Genomic DNA, 19,459 nt, shown 5'->3' with positions numbered 1-19,459 from the left:
TGTGCAGTTTTCTTCACGTGTTTAAAAAGAAAAAGAAGGCTACAAAGTATTTTTTTATCCGGCAAGCGGCCCACGTAGAGCAAGTTAAGTTTTCATTCAAACAGCCGTAATCTAGCACAAATAGAGCCATTTTTCCAACGGAGTTGATGGAATGCAATTAATTTACCTATTTTGCTAGAGCTTGGATATAAAAAAATATGTGCATATAATTATTTTTCACCACTTTTCTATTGTTCTGTGAAATAAAGTTATTTCCTTCTATGATTTATTTTGTTTTCTTAGGAGAAAAAAGAAGTTGTAGAATAATGGGACTACATTGTTCCTCGTGTAATTATCTCTCTCTCCCGCTTTTTCTTCCTTTCACTTTTTGTTTTCGAAATTATCCAAGACATGAAGTAAACATAAAACACCATTATAGTATTTTTGAAAACACACGTTTCCGTTGTAAATTTTCATCTTCTTTATATAATGCTTGCCTTATGCGAGTAGAAAGTTTATGTGAAACGGTGAATATATTATAAAAATTACATACTGTAAAATTACATATTATAAAATTTACATAAAGTAAAGTTTACTTAAGAAAAACACAACTTTCCCGTGTACGTTATCATCATTTCTATCTATCTACATGACGTACAATTAGCATTAAAAAAAAAAAAAAAAAGCTTACTTATATTGTTATTCTTATGTATCTATCGCCATTAATTGATACATTTGTAAAAATATTAGGTTATTTCGAAAGCAGGAGACATGAAAAATGAGCCGTGCCCTCGCCGGGGCTCGAACCTCTTGAATACGCACCGAGTTTGTTTGCTGACCACTACACCACGAAGCCAAGCGAAGAAGGCGGGAGAAATGCTTTATAACTTTGCAGTTTATTATCCATTAATAATAATACTTTGGAGAAATGAATAAGATGATGATATTTAAAATAATATATTTCTTAAATTTTTAATTGAATTATTTCATGCAAATATAACTAGGCTAAAATTCCATGCAAGTAAAAGGTCAGATGATTTCATTTTAATTATTTAATTTCAACATACATTTAACTGATTTCATGTAAAATATTCTACTGAAAAATTCGAAACTTCTGATGCATTTAAAAAAAATCTGGAAGTGTGGACACATATTAGACATGAAATTTTTACACACGATGCTTATTTTAAAACTTAAACGTAAAACAACCCTTTTAGATTTCAAATAAGGTGTGAATCATTTGTACATGATTTTCTGAACTTTCTAACGCAATAATAATTTTTCTAATTTATCAACAGGTTCATATATTGAAGTTGACAACAGTTTAATAATAAAGTGAATCTGGTGACAACAATTTATTAATAAAATGAATCTGAATGTACACCTTTCATGGATTTTTTCACTATCTGCAGTTGAGACACAAGGGCAACTTATTTGTTGATTTCTGTTTATCATAAATGATTTATTTGAAACAAAAATGAATATAATATCGATATTTACAAGAGTTATGTATCAAGAGCTACACCATCTTATGATATTTCAGTAAGCCATATTTTAATTATCCTTCATATACGGCAGCACATTCAATACTCAAACATTATTTTGAATGTGGTCACAATGAGTTATTAAGTTTTCAGAAATATTTTATTTTTTTAAATGAGGTATCAATAAATAAAAATATCTAAAAAAGTGAAAACAAAGCTTGGCATATTAAATAATAAAAACGAAATATGCTATCAGTGCTTACTTTATGAATAAAAAGGACATTTTTCTGGTAAAAGTTCGTGGTGTAAAGAATAAGTTTTGGGAAAGCTCACCATTTTGATATCACGAAAATAAGAAACGAAAATGTAAAAGCAAAAAATCTTTTCAATATATCTCAAAAGTTTAACTTCACTAATGCATAATAAATGGATATTATGTCCAATAATAAATTTACTTAAATTTATAGTTCATTATTAACGAAATTTCGTCTGAAAAACTTTCTTTTCTTTATGTTTATGATCAAATCTCCTTAAGGCATGAATTTAATATGAAATGCATCGTTTGCAAAGAATACAAAGCATTATATGTGCGATAATACTTTTAAATTTCAGTCAAAATGCTCTTTCTTCCAAGAATTGAATATATTTTTTATAGTTACTGAAAAGTTGAGCAGAATTTAAAAATCATTTAAATGTTGCTTTACTTATTTTCATGGAATTTTTTCATGGAGCTAAATTTTCATGGAATTAGAGTTTTCATAAATTAATATTAAAAAATTGAAAGCTTTCAATTTTTTTAAATTGAAAAATGTTTTTAAAAATTTTTTAAAAAATTTTTTTATTCAATTTTTTTTTAGATTGTATATTAGGTACAAAGGCGAAATTTTTTTAACGTTTTGTGTGTTACCTTTATTTATAAAATGTAATGTTCTTCGCACTTAACCATAAAGTTTAATTCAAAAGCAATATCACAAAATATTTAAAAAGAACATATCTTCAGAATTTCCGATACACAGTTTCGCGCGATGGAGATAATTGTTTCTTTCCGTGCAGTGCTGACATTGGTCGCTTTGAAATCGTTGAGTTTGTTAATCAAAAATTTATTAAAGTTTTACAAAATATGAGATAAATAATTAATTAAATTCCAAATTTCAAATTTGAGCTTTCAGATGCCCATATTCGAGTGGAAGACTACTTTATATTCAAAATTTGATGTTTCTAAGTATACCCTTGTTTTTCCACAGTGCGTTAAACATGTGTACATTCATGCAGATTCTTTATTATTTAATTTCTTTAAATATAATGCAGGGCTCTAAATATTTGGTGGCAACAATTTGAAAAGTGAAACGCCGTTTTATACTTTACGACGCAAAATACCAAAACAAAATTAATAGCTCTTCTAGGAAAACTGCTCTTTTGGGCTAATTAATGGAAATTTCGAATTTTAAGAACATAGGTTGTTCATACACAATCGGTTTCACCTGAAAATATATAATTTGATTATGTCCTATAAACCCTTGAAATAAAACATAATACCCATATGTTAATCAGATCGATTCGACTCATTTTAGATGACAACTTCAGTGGTAGGTTTTGATTTAGGTCTATAGGGGGAGGGAAGGGAATTTAAAGAAACTCATGGATGAACGTTTTGCTATTTTGTATCTTTAACCTAGAATCAAAATAAAAGCGAAAAACCTGACTCCAGTGCAGTTAGATCGAAAAAACAGTAACGACACTTTAATTTTAAGGCTTTTGCTAGGAAACAAACAGCTACCGAGCCGAAGCATGCGTTTCTACAATTTCTTTTCAAACTCTTCTTTCCTTCCATTACTCGTGGATCGGCTATGTTATCAAAATCAAGTCAGGGAATATTCTTGCAGCGCCCTCTTACGGTGAGTGGTGTCAAACACACGTTCGTGCTAAGAATTCATCAGCTTGGACCGACTTGTGAAAATAAAAATAAAGACTTGTTAATTCTGCTCAGCATGCACAAGTGTTGTTTGAAGTTTAAAAGCTTTCAGCGATAACTACCGTAACATTTGTTTCATAAAAGTACGCTAATCGTTCTCGAATTTGCATATTTTTGCGCTGAATTCTCCAAGAACCAATACTTTGCCTTAAAATTACGCAGAAGAATACTCGGCTATGTATAAAATTATAAATGGCATAAATAACTTATGTTTCAAATAACTGCGATGGTTACTCAAAATAATATAACAGACTTAAACTTAATAAGGAGATAAATCTGGCTTTCGAAATGCCTAAAATCTAGTTACTTGAAATTAAAGAATATTTATAATACTGAAAAGTACCCTTTAGTTTCAAGAAAAATTTTGAGCTTTTTTTCTTAATTGAAATTAAAGAATATGTATAATACCGAAGAGCATCCATTAGTTCTCAGAAGCATAATAAGTTTTTTTTTTTTTTTTTTTTTTTTTTTTTTTTTTTTTAGGTCCAAAGGGGCTTTGTCTCTAAGGGACTATTGTTTTCGTTTTGCGATTTTTTTTATCGTTCTGAATATCCATTACACTTTTCAAACTGTTGCTACCAAATATTATCGCTCTGTATTATATTTGAAGAAATTAAACTATAGAGAATCTGCATAAATGTATGTATGTGTCTCACATTGTGATAAAACAACGGTGCCTAGAGCTATCCAATTTTGAATGACGCAATTCTCCTGCGAATAGGGACATCTGGAAGCCCAACTTTGAAACTATCGATTTCATATTTTGTAAAACTTTAACGAATTTTCGATTAACAAACTCAAGGATTTCAAAGTGAGCGATGGCAACGCTGTACAGAAAAAACTTTTTTATCTCCAGCGCGCGAGACTATGTATCGGAAATTCTAAAGATATGCTGTTTTTAAATATTTTTTGATTATGCTGAAAATTATTTTCCGATGTTGCTCTTGAACTAAATTTTATGGTTTAAGTGCGAAGAACATCACATTTAATAAATAAAGGTAACATACAAAATGTTAAAAAACGTCCCTTTGGACGTAATTTTAAAATCAGATTTTCTTTTTTGTCCAAAGAGGCTTTGTCCCTGAAGGACTGTTGTTTTCGTTATGCGATTTCGCGTTGAATTACTATAAATGGCGAATCGCTTTTCTAACTGTTGCCACCAAATGTTAGAGTCCTGCGTTATATTTGAAGAAATTAAATAATGAAAAATCTGCATAAATGTATGTATATTTCTCGCATTATGATAAAACAGCGGTACATAGAGCCATCGAATTTTGAATGATGTAATCTTCCTACGAATATGGGCATGTGGAAGTGATAGAATTCATATACCTAAGTAACAAACTTCTCAACACTAGAGATGAGGAAATCAAAGAAATTGCTTTTGTGAAACCAAAAATCCTAATTTCTTCAGAATTAAAAATTCGATAATAGGATAAATAAAAAAAATATTACTAATAATAAAATTAATTTTTTTAAAAAATGTGAAAAGTCCCAGATTTTAAATTACGTCTAAAGGCGCGTTTTGTTAACAATTTGTGTGTTACCTTTCTTTATTAAATATCATGTTCTACATACTCAAACCATAAAATTCAGATCAACAACAGTATCGCAAAAATTATTTTAAAATGAGCATATCTTTAGAATTTCTGATACAGCGAGAGAGGAGATAATTTTTTTTTCGTATAGTGTTGCCATTGCTCGCTTTGAAATCGTCGAGTTTGTTAATTAAATATTCGTTGAAGTGTTACAAAATATGAAATCGATAATAAACAATAATTTCAAATTATTGTTTCCACATGCCCGTATTCTACGGATGATACCGTTTTAAAATTTTAATGGCTCTAGGTACCGTTGTTTTATCACAATCCGAGAAACATACATATATTTATGCAGATTCTTCATTTTTTAATTTCTTTAAATATAATACAGGGCTTTAATATTTGGCGGCAACAATTTTAAAAGTGATTCCCCGTTTATAGTTTTTAACGCAAAACACCAAAACGAAATTAATAGTTCCTCTGGGCAAATTGCCCCTTTAGACTGAGGAAAAATTAAAAAAAAAAAAAAAAAATGAAATGTTTCAAATTTTAAATTATGTCCAAAGGGGATATTTTTTTTTTTTTTTTTTTTTTTTTTTTACATTTTGTGTGTTACATTTAGTTATTAAATATCATGTTCTTTGCACTTAAACCATAAAATTCAGTTCAACAACAATATCGCAAAATAGTTTTAAACTGGGCATATCTTTAGAATTTCCGATACAGAGATTCACGCACTGGAGATAAAAATTTGTTTTCTGTACAACGTTGCCATGGCTCGCTTTGAAATCCTTGAGTTTGTTAAGCAAAAATTCGTTAAAGTTTTAGAAAATAGGAAATCGATAATAAAACAAATTTCAAATTTGAAATTTGGTCTTCCACATGCCCATATTCGTAGGAGGATTACGTCATTCAAAATTTGCTGTCTCTGTGTACCGTTGTTTCAGCACAGTGCGAGAAATATACATACATTTATGCAGATTTTTCATTATCTAATTTCTTTAAGTATAACACAAGACTATAATACTTTGTGGCAACAGTTTGAAAGTGATTCGCCGTCTGTAGTGAATTCACGCAAAACGAAAACAATAGTCCTTCAGGGGCAAATCCCTTTGGACTAAGAAAGTGATGGGGAAATCAAAGAAATTGCTTTGTGGACCTAAAGATCCTAATTTCATCAGTATTAAAAATCGATAAAAGGATAAATCCTTAAAAAAAAAAAAATAAATAAATAAATAAATAAAATAAATAAATAAAAGAAAGAGGCCTTTTTTTATTTTTTATTTTTAAGTGGATCGATGCCAGTAGAGAGTACGAGACAAAATATGCATACCAATTTCTAACTGAAATCAGTAATATTTTACAGGCCAAGGGCAGCGTAAAGTGGAAACGCATTTACTTCCCAGATGTCCTTCCTTAGTGCTCTTAAAACGTAATTATTACTTACGGAAACTTAATTATATGTCTTTATCCATTTTGATTCGCTTAACAAAAAAAAAAAAAACAAAAAAACAAAAAAAAAAAAAAAAAGATAATTTTTTTTAATTATTATTTAATAATATTTATAAGTCATAAACTCCCATATAAAATGACTAAATTGTGGAAGGAAATTTCTTGAAAATCCATGCTTAAACAATAATTTATAAATCTAATCTCCATCACTCAAGCAGTTCTATTTGCTTTTACGTCACTTATTTTAAAAATTAATTATTCAAAAGTACTAGTGATTCCAAATTTTATCAAATGAATAGCTAAACTTAAATTAAAAAAAATTATTTTATAATTTGAAGCGAATTAAGATCAACTCAAGGTATGCCTCAGAGCTTAATGAGATTGTTACCATTATCGGTAATTAGAAAAATCGTAAAATACTAGGAAAGAGATGAGTTTGCACATTTTCGCTCGACTTCTGGAGCGCTAAGTAGTCAAAGTCAAACGCTATCCAGTTTGAAGTCGATTTAATTAAGCTAACGGAAAACGTTTAAGGGAGTATGGAAAAACTTTGACGTCACGTAACGACGATCTTTGAACTTCAAACAAAACGATCATTCAGAAAGAAAAATAGCGAGAGAGAAAATTTATGTCGGAACAGCGAGAAGTACTGCGATCTGCAGCCGGAAGAGCCATCTAGCGGATAAATACCGAAAAACGCTGCCGGAAATCTTAACTGTTTTGTTGGAAGTTTATAAATTTATGTACCTGTTTTCACTTAACTATTCTTACTTTAACAAGGCTCTCAAAGATAATACTTTTTAAATCTAAGGTAAGTTTTAAAAGATTGTTTGATGTTTCAATTAAATAAAAGTATTAAAAAAGAATTTTGACTACAAATATCGAAGTAAACTATAACTTAATATTACATTAAGTAAATCAAGTAATGCGTTAGGGCGGAAGTTATTTAGCATAATAGCTAATTGCTATACAATTTGTTTTTAGAACGTTTGGGATTTAAACGTGCTTTTGTGTTAAGAACTAGAATGAGCAGAATTCTTTCCCTCAGAAACGCAACTACTTTCAGCAAATGCAATTTAAAAAAGACACTGGTATACTGAAAAACACAATATAAAACAAATGTCAGATTATTTATAGTTTCATTCTCAATGTTTATTAAATGGCTCATTTCAGATTTTGAATGTAATTGAAAAAAGAAACCGAAAAGATGCTTTTCATCTCTCTTTCCCCCTTTTTATTTCCTTGTACGAAGTATTGCAATCGTGAAAAATTTTGGGTATCATATTTCACATTGAAATAGCCATTTTGACTGCTCTCGAATTCATTCTGTCAATTTTTTCGTGTGACATCTGTACGCATGGACAGATTTAAGGACTCTTTTTCTCCAAAGCGTAATGTTAAGTGGATTTAAAATGGATTCTAAACGGGATTTTTTTTCGTAACGTACGTACCACGTATGTATATATATTGCAGAAATAAAAAACGATTAGCTGTAGAACGTTGAAATTTTTTTTATTGGACTGCTATAACATCTAGTTGTGCACCTCCCTTTTTCATTGCAGTCTATAGTTATACACCCATTCCCTTACCCGTTTAAAAATCCTCACCTGACCTTTATTTTCGCAATTGTTCATCGTAATCATATATTTCCAATTACAGAAGTGTTTTTAATGACAAAAATATTCAAATTTGGACAGAGCAAAATTAAATAATAATAATAATAATAATAATAATAATAATAATAATAATAATAATAATTTTGAACAAATAACAAAATCTAATTTTAGATTCAATCTTCCGGTTCCTATACTTAGTTATATTAAGGAAAGCTTACACTCGTTGTAAAAAATAAAACTATATGATGTTTGACACCTGCACAACAAAATTGACCCGGATATTTAATTAAAAAAATTTGCAGTTTTTGATATCATTTTCAACTTTCCTTGAGGGTTCAATTAATTAAGTTAATAATTCGAGGAAATAAGTTTAAATGATGTGCAGTCAAAATGTGTATAATTTAATATGCTGTACAAGGAAGACATATGGTGTCCAGATCAGATTTTTTTTATATAAAATTCGAAAAGGAAGATACAGATATTCTTTTACACCAAACAGTACATTTTCATTATGCGCAGAATTTTATCAGAATTATGAGATACATATCATATAATATCTAAAAGTATGGGAATAATTTTCGAAATTTCATCTCCGTATTTATAAAAAATTATCAACACATTCGTAAAAAATATAGAAAAGTACATAAATATTATTCTGATAATTTTTAGCTAAAGGAAGACAAAATACAACACTACTTGTCATTACCTCGAATCGAACCTATAAACAACCTATAAAACCTATACATCACCTATAAAATGAAATTTACCTACAAATATTTTTTATTATTTGAATAAGCATAATTATTAAATTAGTGTGCATAGGAGAATTAAAGACATTGTTTTTGGAGGAAAAAAATCAGTTAAGGTGAGCGCTTTAACTAAGTGTTCTTATGAGTGAAATTAATATTTAAGCTTCAATGAAATTTAATAGCAAAACAAGAATATGTTATATGAACGATGACTAAACACTACATGCTAGGAAAGTAAAATTTTCATCGATTTTGTAGAAAAGTCTATTAATATTATTCAATATTTTCAAATGCTACATTAATCATCAATTTAATCATTAAGTGTAAATTACTAACATGCGTAGCATTTATGATCCTGATAAATAATAAATTTTAAAAAAATTAATAAATCCTATATATGTACATGTATAAGAATCCAAAAGCAGTTTAAAAAGCAAATTTTACAAGAATGGAAAATCAGAAGTCTGGAGATTTCTAATGCAAAAGGTAATCTTCTGACCTTTAAATGGGGAAAATCTCATGTATAATTCAAACAAAGAAATTTGTATGTAATAAAGATGCAATTTTTAGCCCAAAAGGGACGTTACTCCCGAATGGGATAGTTGTTTCGGATCGAAGCGGCATTTCGCATCGAAGTATTTAAATGCGTTTTATCACTTTCGAAATTGTTGCAACCAAATATTATCGCGCCAATATTCCTGTGCCACCAATATTCCTGTGTTATATATAAAGAAATATATGCCACCAATATTCCGGTGTTATAAAGAAATTAAATAATGAAGAATGTGCATGAATATATATATAAGTTTCTCGCATTGTGATAAAACATCGATATCTAGAGGAATCTGGTTTTGAATAACGTAGTCCTCCACCCGAGCATGGGAACCTGGAGCTCAAATTTTGAATTTCAAATTTATTTTCATTGTCTATTTCCTGTTTTGCAAAGCTTTCCCGATTTTTTTATAAATAAACTAAATGATTTCAAAGCGAGCAATGGCTTCACGGAATAAAGCATTTTTATCTCCGCTGCGCGAGACTGCTGTTTTTAAATATTCTGTGATTAAAAAAAAAAAAAAAAAAAAAAAAAAAAAAAAAAAAAAAAAATTCAGTCAAAAAGGTACATTATTGAAATCACCAATTGGCATTTCTTTATAATGATACAGCTTTACCAGCAGCAGTTAAAATTAATCGCATCCTTCAAAACACATGAATTTGTTAATATAAATGAAAGACAATTGAGAAGTAGTATAAAATAAATATTTTTATGCACAAAGCAAGATGGAAGTAGTCTTAGAAAAAGTGCTTCCTAATTTTAAAGAAAGAATATTGTGGTTTCAGTAGCAAATTATTTAAATATAATCATTTTTCCATTTAGTAATTTGTTCTTAAAACTGCAGAAGCCAAACCTGAAGTTTACATGTTGTTGTTACTATCATTATTTTATGTATGTATGTATTATATTATGTATTAAAATAAAGTAAAATTTTTTTAACATAAAAGGTTTTTCTTTTATCTTAGCATGGTTGATACTATATATAATTACTATTCTAAAACGCTAAATTTTTTAGTCTTTATTATTTGTTTATTGTTGCAAAACATAATAATAAAAATTTTAAACCTTATTACTTAAAATAAAATAGCATTAATTAATTCTGAATTATACATTTATTTACATTACATTACCCACTTTTAAAAATAAGTAATTGTTTACAAATACGACTTATGAAGTATGTAGTCCAATTAGAATATCGTTAATAATAGTTTTCGAAAACGATTATTGCATAATATTGGCTTCAGTAAAAATTTCCATTATAATTATGTGCCTTAATGAAACTGCTTTTAAAGAAATCCATAAAAATTTAAATCATGTAGAAAATTGAACTCAAATTATTAACATAAAGCATGATGGCAGAAAAAGGGAAAATTATACTTAGCCAATTTGTTGACGTTCCAAGCATTCTCTTCCATTGAAAGATATTCTGTAATATAGCAACGACATATTACATACGAAATTTTTAAACATTTATGATTGCCAAAGAAAGTGGTTCAATTATGCTTACATATATATATTTAAAATGAAGAAGCAGTTGTTGCGAAAAAGTATAGTTTTGAAAGTGACCATGTAAAAAGAAATGAGTTTGAGTACAAATGCGAGAAAAACAGTTAAGGGGAAAATAAATAAATAAATACACACAATAAATAAATAAACAAACACAAATCACTTACAAGTATGCAAATGTTAAATACGATACAACTGAATGACATGCCCTGATGTAAACAGACAGGAACGGAACAGCCATGCACAAATGTAAACAAATCAATCCCAAATAAAATAAACATACAGCAACTCAGAAAACAGATGTAGAAGTAGGGCAACATACATCAAAATATTAAATGATTATAGGGAAAATAAGGAGTATGATATATTAACGTTTCCTAAAACTGAATAAAACAGGTCTGTAAACAACATTTGCAAAAATATTTAGGACTAATTTGAAAGCTATCTAAGTGGAATTATTTAAATTTATGATGTATCGTTTCCGAAACTTTGAAAAAGAAGACATTTATGTATTCATCAGCAACTTAATTTCATTGTATGTGATTACAGTACTAGTTTTCTTATTATTTTTTAGTTATATTGGAGTTATGCGTTTATAATACGAATAAATTACGTAACTGTAAATGCGTAAATTTGTATACTAACACTTGCCCTAATTTTTTTTTTTTCAATGCTCAAACATGAGTTAAGAGCACAGGTTATTGTAAGAACACGTCGGCATATGGAGGCATGACGAATGAAATAAATAGCTTTAAAAAACTCAACAACGTAGAAAACTCCTGTGAAAGCTTCGATCTTAGCATTTTTTTTCCTAACAAAATCTCTGCGTTTAAAAGCTAATCCATCAAATTTTTAAGGTCACAGCGGTAGCTTTATCCTTCCCTCCCCTCAAGGGTTCTAAAAATCGCTTTCCGAAGGCATTTGGGAAGAAGACAGACCTTACCCTCGTCACGTGTACTTTGTGGGGAGGACGAAGAGAAGTAAGAAAGAAAAAAAGTAAAAGAAAGAAAGAAACCCCCGGCAAGTGCTAGAGGTATTTCGATTCCTGTGTCACGTTTTGACGTGGAAGAATAAAGTGGGAGGGGGTAAGGACGAAATGACAGCGAAGTTTCGTGAAAAAGAAACACGGAAAGTAAAATAAATAAATAAAAAATGATACTCTTGCAGCGTGACACATATTAATTGATGTGGCAGGGGCGGTGGTGGAGGGGGGAGGAAATTATAATGTGGTCGACGTAGGGGGGAGAACCAGGAGTGTGGAAGGTGCAGGGGGGGCAAAGCCATTCGCCAAAGCAAAGGTATCGATCAAACGAACGCGAGAGTGTACCCGTGGAAAGTTGCTTTTCGAGCTGTCAGTCAGAGCGAGGGTTTTGAGGAGGGAGTGAGCGTTTTCCAAAGCTCCGTTCGCTACGCCGACTGGTTGGCCCGCCCGCCCGAAACACTACGCCCACCTAGACGTTCCCAGAGCGCTCTGGCGATCGCTTCTTTTACCGGCACAGCGCCAGTCGAGACGGCCAGTAGTAACTCGCTCTCGCCATGGCACGGTCGTAAACAACTCAAGCTCTTCGACTTTAACCATTGACACCAAGCCCACGGAAGCCGCTATCATGGAGAACTGAGATGTTTGTGAGTTTGCTGCTAAAGTCTCGAGGATAGTTGCCACTTGGACATTTATTTTTTCCGAACTTTTGAAAATTTCAAGAACTTGGCACACTTATTCGAAAAGACTTGACTGTATGTCATTTGAAATGGCATCAGTAATTAGTAATGTGGGCTGAGAATACTTTAAAATTTTGGCGATGAGCTAGTTAGGAAGTTTCATCGTGGGAAGATCTTTGCTGTTTACATGTTATTATTGTTTACAGTCACATTGTAATCGTATTATTGTCGACTGAACTTTGCAACTGAGGATCTTAGACACTTTTTTTAAAAAACAGAGGGGTATTAACTGAAACCACAAATTAAAAGAACATTTATTAGGACTATGAGCTTTTAGTCTTTGACTATTTCCGAACACAAATTCTGCGGCAACTAGTCTTGTTTATATTTTACTTCTCAAATACTCATAAACTCTTCGTTCGAAAATGAGTTCTTACCAATTTGTGAATTCGTTGACTTCCTGTTACGGACAACGCAGCCAAGACTCTTCGAGTCAGGACTATTACACACCTCAGGTACAAACCTATGGAGGTTGCTACAGTGGTCCAGGATCACCTGTTCAACAATACGGGCCCTATCCGCAGCACAGCGTACCCCACTTGCAGAATGGGGATCATCATTTTAACAGCTGTTCTCAGAATCGTCTGAACCACCCGAACCCTAGCCAGAGCCCTCGCACACCAACCCCCTCTGTTACTCCAGTTCCCAGTTGCAAGTACGCTGAACCGAGTGCGGCCTCTCCCCAAGATTTGAGCACCAGCGGGTCTCACCCTCCGCCGGCGGGCAGCCCCGAATCTAGAACCTCCCCTCAACCCCCGAGGCAGGCCTCACAAAATCCGCAACACCCCTCTCCCACGCATTCCCAAGGGGTACCCCCGACGCAACAATCGTCTAGCCAGCAGGCCAGTCCTCAGCAAACGCAGGGTCCACAAGATTCCTCGTCACCGCAAGCGGCCCAGCAAGGACAACCAAAGGCGGCCTATCCCAACAACCCGCCCCAAATCTATCCCTGGATGAGAAAAGTTCATGTTGGGCAAAGTAAGTGAAAGCAATTTTGATTTTTAACTTTTAAGAAATCATTCCACAAAGTTGGAAGAATTCATTACAATGCAAAGATTTTCATATTATTAAAAATGAATAAAGCAAAAGAACAAAATGTATTCTAACGACACCTCATCTTGGCTGATATTTAAAATTAGAACTACCGAAGTGTTGAAATTTCATTTTATTCTGCAAAAGGGGAAAATGCATCATTTTGATGGATCTGTAGCTCTAGTGCTTTAAATACATGCAAAATATTTTATATTCAATATCATAATGGAATTGAGGTCTTAAAATAATTTTTCTGCTATAACATTTGAATTCATTTGCAGTTTAGCTTAATCAGTTTCACATTTTCTATTGGCATCATAGTAACAAACTAGACAAAGCAGTAAGTGTTTTGCATTAATATAATATTACTTAAAACACAAGATTTATACTGAGTAAAAATCATACAAATCAGTTTGCATGCAAATTTTTTGCAAAAATGCAAGGAGAGATTTTTTTTTTAATGTCTTATTTAAAAGGAGAAGAAAACACTTGAACGTCAAATGAGACCCATATTAATTTCGGAAAATTAAACTCTTTTTTTAAACTATTTTTAAAAGCATTTTTAATACAATTTTCTTTAAGAATAATATGAACTCTACTTTACTTTCAATTAAAATAATTTGAATAAGCTGAAAGTGTGAAAGATATCAAAATCATCGGAAATATTCATAAGAACAGAAATAATCAATATTTAAATATGCTAAGATTTCTAACAGACATTTTCCTTACCCTAGCATAGTTTCTTAATGTCATTTGAATATTTTTATAACAACATCATCACGATGTATTACTGTACACATAAGTTTACAGAAAGAATCGGTTCGGCTCTATATCTCCTCTATCTGCTCTATATATCTCCTATTATACGTATTTTGGATAATTCAATTATAGCTAAGTCCAACAACAAATGTAAATGAAGTTAACTACATTGCTTAATAACGAACTTGAGTATGGAAGAGGGAAAAAGATAGGAACGTTTTCATGTTTTCGCCTTTTAAAATTTTTAATGTGAGGCTAATGAATGATGCATACCGAAAAACAAACAATCAGAAAGATAAACTTGAAAAAGCTTATCTGCAAGAAAACATATTGTGTTCGCTTAACTTAAAACTATTATCAATAATCAGAATTCATTTGCATATATGTAACTGATAATGAATACGAAAAATGTATTCTAATTATTCATAATACAACAAAAATAATCTTGTAGTTAGACTGAATTGATACAAAAATACTAAAGAAACTAAGGTGAAAGAAAACCCCCGAAATATTAATATCAGATTAATCTTACTCCTATTGCTATCATAAAACGATAATTATTCATCGTTATGAAAACAAAAAATTGCTGTTAAACATGCTATAACCTAAAGAAATGAACATCAGTACTCTTATTTCAAGGTATTTCAGTATTCTGAATAATTGAATTTCATATAATTGAATATAACTATATTACACATTATTGAAACATTTTAAGTAATAGGTTATTACGAATTAACTTTAATACGATGCCATAGAAAGTTTATCATATTAATATTAATTCATTAAAACAAATGCATAAATTCTTGACTTAAAGTTATTGCTGTTAGTAAAATTAACAGCATTTTCAATGAAAATATGGTTGTGAAATACTATATTGAAATTCTTGCGCAGTTTAGTTTCATCCAAGAGACTGAATGAAGTATGCTTCATATGTATATAAATTTAGGCATATTTTATGTAGTATGTTTTTAGAAGTAACTTATGGAATTTTTCAATTTAGTTTAATTAACATTTTGTAGCATGAAAGTCTAATCAACCAAAAGCAAATTATTCTTGTTTAACTATGATTATTGCACAACAAAGCAAGAGCGTCTATCTTCACATTATTGTACACAATTTATTAAGAAATCGTGACATAAATAAATGTCATAACTAGTAAGTAAAATTTAATGTTAGAACACACTTTACTGAATACGATAGTATTAACGGCCACTAAAATAAGCAATGATTCTGTATTTATTAATACAATCTGGAAGATATATTTAGCTCTTGTACCATAATATTGTTCTTATACCATATATATATACACATTCGTATTCTCAAATTCTAATACTAAAATAAATGTTCAAGTGAAAAATACTTTAAAAAGTTAATATATAAGTAACTTTAATGATTTAAGATAAAAATCTATGTCTGTAATATATTAAAAATATGGTAAAATATGTTGGTATTCAAATATGCTATACAAAATCTCTTGAAAATTAATTTAAAAAATTGTGAATATGCAGTTAAAATAGCTGTACAGGTCAATACATTCATGTTGATGCGCTAATTCTAATACTTTAATACGTACAATAATAATAAATAATTTCAGTGTTTTGATATTAAAAATCTATGATTTTAAATTTAGTTTGTTAAAATTATCGAAAGTAAACATATCGATATTCAAATATACCATAATCAAAATAATTTCAAGATCTATTTAAATAATACAACGTTTTGTAAAATATGTAGTTTCAATATAAATAAAATTAGAGAAATGTAAATACTGATGTTATAAAACCTAAATCCTAGTAAATATAGGATGCTCGAAATATGATATTTTTAGATTTTACCCGTATCCAGAACGCGATACATTTGCAAATGTTTACTTATCAGATTCCATAAAAATTAAACTGCTAGGACTGTGGTAGTCAAATCCATGGAATTCTATGAATAATAATAATTAAGAGCTGAAAAAGAATATATATAAATGAAATAGTATAAATAAAATAACGTTGATGCATGTATACATGGATACCCAGATGCATATCGTTTGTACGCACTTTCGGAATGGATTTCATAATAATAAAACTACTGAAGGAACTACGGCATGAAGATAGAGAATCAAGAAATTCTCTCCGTCCATCACCTGCATTGAATTTTGCCACTCCGCCATTTTCGATATCCTATTCGCGGCATAGCTCCATCAATCAGTAGAGCAGCTCGCATCTAATACGGAAACTCAAAAAGCAATCATCGCAGTCAATTAGATGTACACTTTAGAACAACTTCGCAGTAAATCACGACTCGGCTCATGCCTGACGAGCAATCACGACGAGACACTCACATCACAACAATCCGCCATTGCTTTCCCGCTGCCGTTAGGCCTAACTCGGAAACATCGAAGATCTTTTTCCGGTATTTCGAACGAACAGAATTCGTTTACGTGTGCGTTCTCCAACAAACTGGCCGGCTTGTGGCGTGTCTGACCCAAGGAAAGAGCTTTTACTAGCATCCAAACCATCGTAAATATTCGGCGAGCGACTGCTGTCACTGAAGTTTCTCCTCCCAAAGCCCATAAAACGGCTCGGTTAGGCCTATAAAACTATCCGCGCCGCCATAATTTTGTCAGAGGCAGCACTAGGGAGGCAGTTATCGCCGAAGAGAACGTACTCCCAGCTCCCGGGTCCAATTGGAACGGCGCGCCGGCAGTTTTATGACCGCTATAAAATTCTCCTGTAACCACAGCACGCTCCATACTAAAAGCTAAGCCTTTGCCTTTTATTTCTAACTTATTTTAGAAGGAAAGAATTCTACGAGTAGCGTTCGAACGGTTCTTTTATTTTTATGAGAACGATATGTTTTTTTAACTTTTTTTTTATAATTGCTATATTTTTACGCTTTGTTGCTGATGTAAATCCATCTGAATACTTAATTCCGTGTATATCTACATTATCTGAAATAAAATAAAGTATTCATTTATTTGCATGGTATATTTCTTCCCCTTCTGCCTGCTTCTACACGTAAACTCTCAATGCAGTGCAAAAAAATTCTCCGTGATTTTTTATTGCATATTGAATTTTCCTAACTGTGAAGAAAGGGGGGGAAGAATTATATGCAAAACATGTCTCTCTAAACTTATTTTTATATCATTCATTTGTTAAGCCAATTAAAAAAAATAAGTTATATATTTTTTAAGTGTCAAATTATTTATTTATATTACTATTCTGTTATCAAGTGAATAAAAAAGTAAAACAAAAATTGATGATTCAACTTTTAAAAATATATTATGTAATATTTGCCTGTAAATATATATTATTTAACATAAAAGTGACACCACATCTTTTTCATATAATTCTTTACAAAGCAGAAAAATGGGGTTTAAAATATGTTCTAGAAACATTGTTAGATAAAGAAGAAATTCATCCACATATTTCTTTAAATACTGAAATTTTGGCAATGTAGTAAAATATATTACATTTGTCTGTACAAAAATCATACAATTCGGTTTACATATGATTTAAAATCAGCATACTGTTTACATAAATTACAGCCTTAAAAACATGAACTTTATGACAATGGTTCCGCAAACGTAAATTAAGATCAGTAAACATAAATTAAGGTTTAATTATTCAACTAGTTTTAAGGTTTCAAAATTTTTAAAGTAATATAACATACTAGCTGGAACGCTTTTTGACGCCTCACAATTATAAAGGGTTTACATAAGAGAATACAATTAGATATTTAAATGAGAGATGAAAAAAAAAAAAAAAAAAAAAAAAAGATTAAATGTGGAATTAGAGCTGACACTACCGTTCTGCACATATATATATTGTTTCTCAGAAGCATTACAAAAAGGGTTTTCATAAACTTACATATTTTCATAAACATAATATTTTACAACTGATTGTGTAAACAATAATCTTCATATCACCTGTGCCGTTTGCTTAAAAATTTATGTTAAGTATAATTTTTGCAACCGTTTAAGCAATATTATCAGTACTGCGGTGAACGTACAATATATAAGACGTTATATAAGACGACATAATTCAGAAGATTCGTTATTGTAATACTGCAATTATTGAGACTGTAATACTGTAATCCGAATGTCCCCACATTTTATTTTTGTTATTTATTTTTCGCATCGACCTAGTAGATATACAATATTAAATATATATATATATATATATATAGTTATATATGTAAGGAAATTGTTGAAATATAAGAGCATTATTTAAGAAATAATTTTAAAATTATAAAAATATTAATATATTTGTAGAAATTTGTAAAAAATTTGGTTAGTCAAGGGATTACGCGAGACTATTAAGACTAAGAAATATTCATCTAACTTTCTTGCAAAGCTTGGACGAATAGCAAGTTATTGAATACAGTGTGTCCATTAGGCTATTCTTCGATGTCTTCCAGTTGCCCATGTGTGTTGTCCGGCGTTCTGACATAAACAGTGTATTCACTTATAATAAAATGTAATTGAGAAAATACCCTATTACTTCGCATTTAAACCGTACTTTTCATTCAGATTTAATAATAATAATAATGTTGCTGTTATGGCAAATCTCGCTTGTTAGATTTCAGAGCAAGCCTACGAAATTCATCGTGGCACGGAGGCAAGATTACGCCTGTCATTGGCAGTAGCTTTGGGCACCGTACAGGAGACAGTACGACTTATGCTCAGTTCCGCCCCCACCATTTTGAAGAAGAGCACTCCGAAAGGCGGGTTCGAGGGTCTTCCACTCCCCTCTTCCCTTACCACCAGCCTCTCGAGAGGACTTTCGGCAGGCCGAATATTTAGAGGGACTCCATGCCGCACAGACACCATACATTTGCAAACATCCATGCTTTCTCTTGGATTCGAGCCTGAGCCCTTCGGTACGGCAGTCAGATTCACTAACCACTATTCCGGCTGCGCAGCAATAATAATAATTTAAATGGTATTGAAGATTATAAGATATGACGCAATAGTGATGATAAGGTTAGGTTAGGTTATATGAATATGACAAATATGGTTCATCCCGTTAAGACTAATAGCCCAATTTGGCTAACGTTCCTTTTGGGCTAATTGAACAAGAGTTCAACTAATTTATACTTCATTTAATA

The 19,459-nt window shown here is 30.8% G+C and overlaps 1 protein-coding gene and 1 long non-coding RNA gene across 2 annotated transcripts in view; one reads left to right on the top strand and one right to left on the bottom strand.

Moving 5' to 3' along the window:
- LOC118186629 (uncharacterized) overlaps positions 1–16,991 on the bottom strand; it is a 33,825-nt gene extending 16,834 nt beyond the window's left edge. The window contains exon 1 of the long non-coding RNA XR_015044439.1: positions 16,494–16,991. This is a non-coding gene — a long non-coding RNA (uncharacterized LOC118186629). The remainder of the gene's footprint in view (positions 1–16,493) is intronic.
- Positions 12,123–19,459, top strand: part of LOC118186627 (uncharacterized) — a 166,933-nt gene continuing 159,596 nt past the window's right edge. Inside the window, exon 1 of the mRNA XM_085827722.1 lies at positions 12,123–13,549. Coding sequence (XP_085683848.1) covers positions 12,937–13,549 — 613 coding nt within the window. The 5' untranslated portion in view covers positions 12,123–12,936. The remainder of the gene's footprint in view (positions 13,550–19,459) is intronic.

This window comes from Stegodyphus dumicola, chromosome 12 (genome assembly GCF_044657685.1).
Source record: "Stegodyphus dumicola isolate Sdum_Otavi_A_Nest chromosome 12, ASM4465768v1".
NCBI classification, from domain to species: domain Eukaryota; kingdom Metazoa; phylum Arthropoda; class Arachnida; order Araneae; family Eresidae; genus Stegodyphus; species Stegodyphus dumicola.
This window is presented reverse-complemented; position numbering and strand designations above follow the sequence as displayed.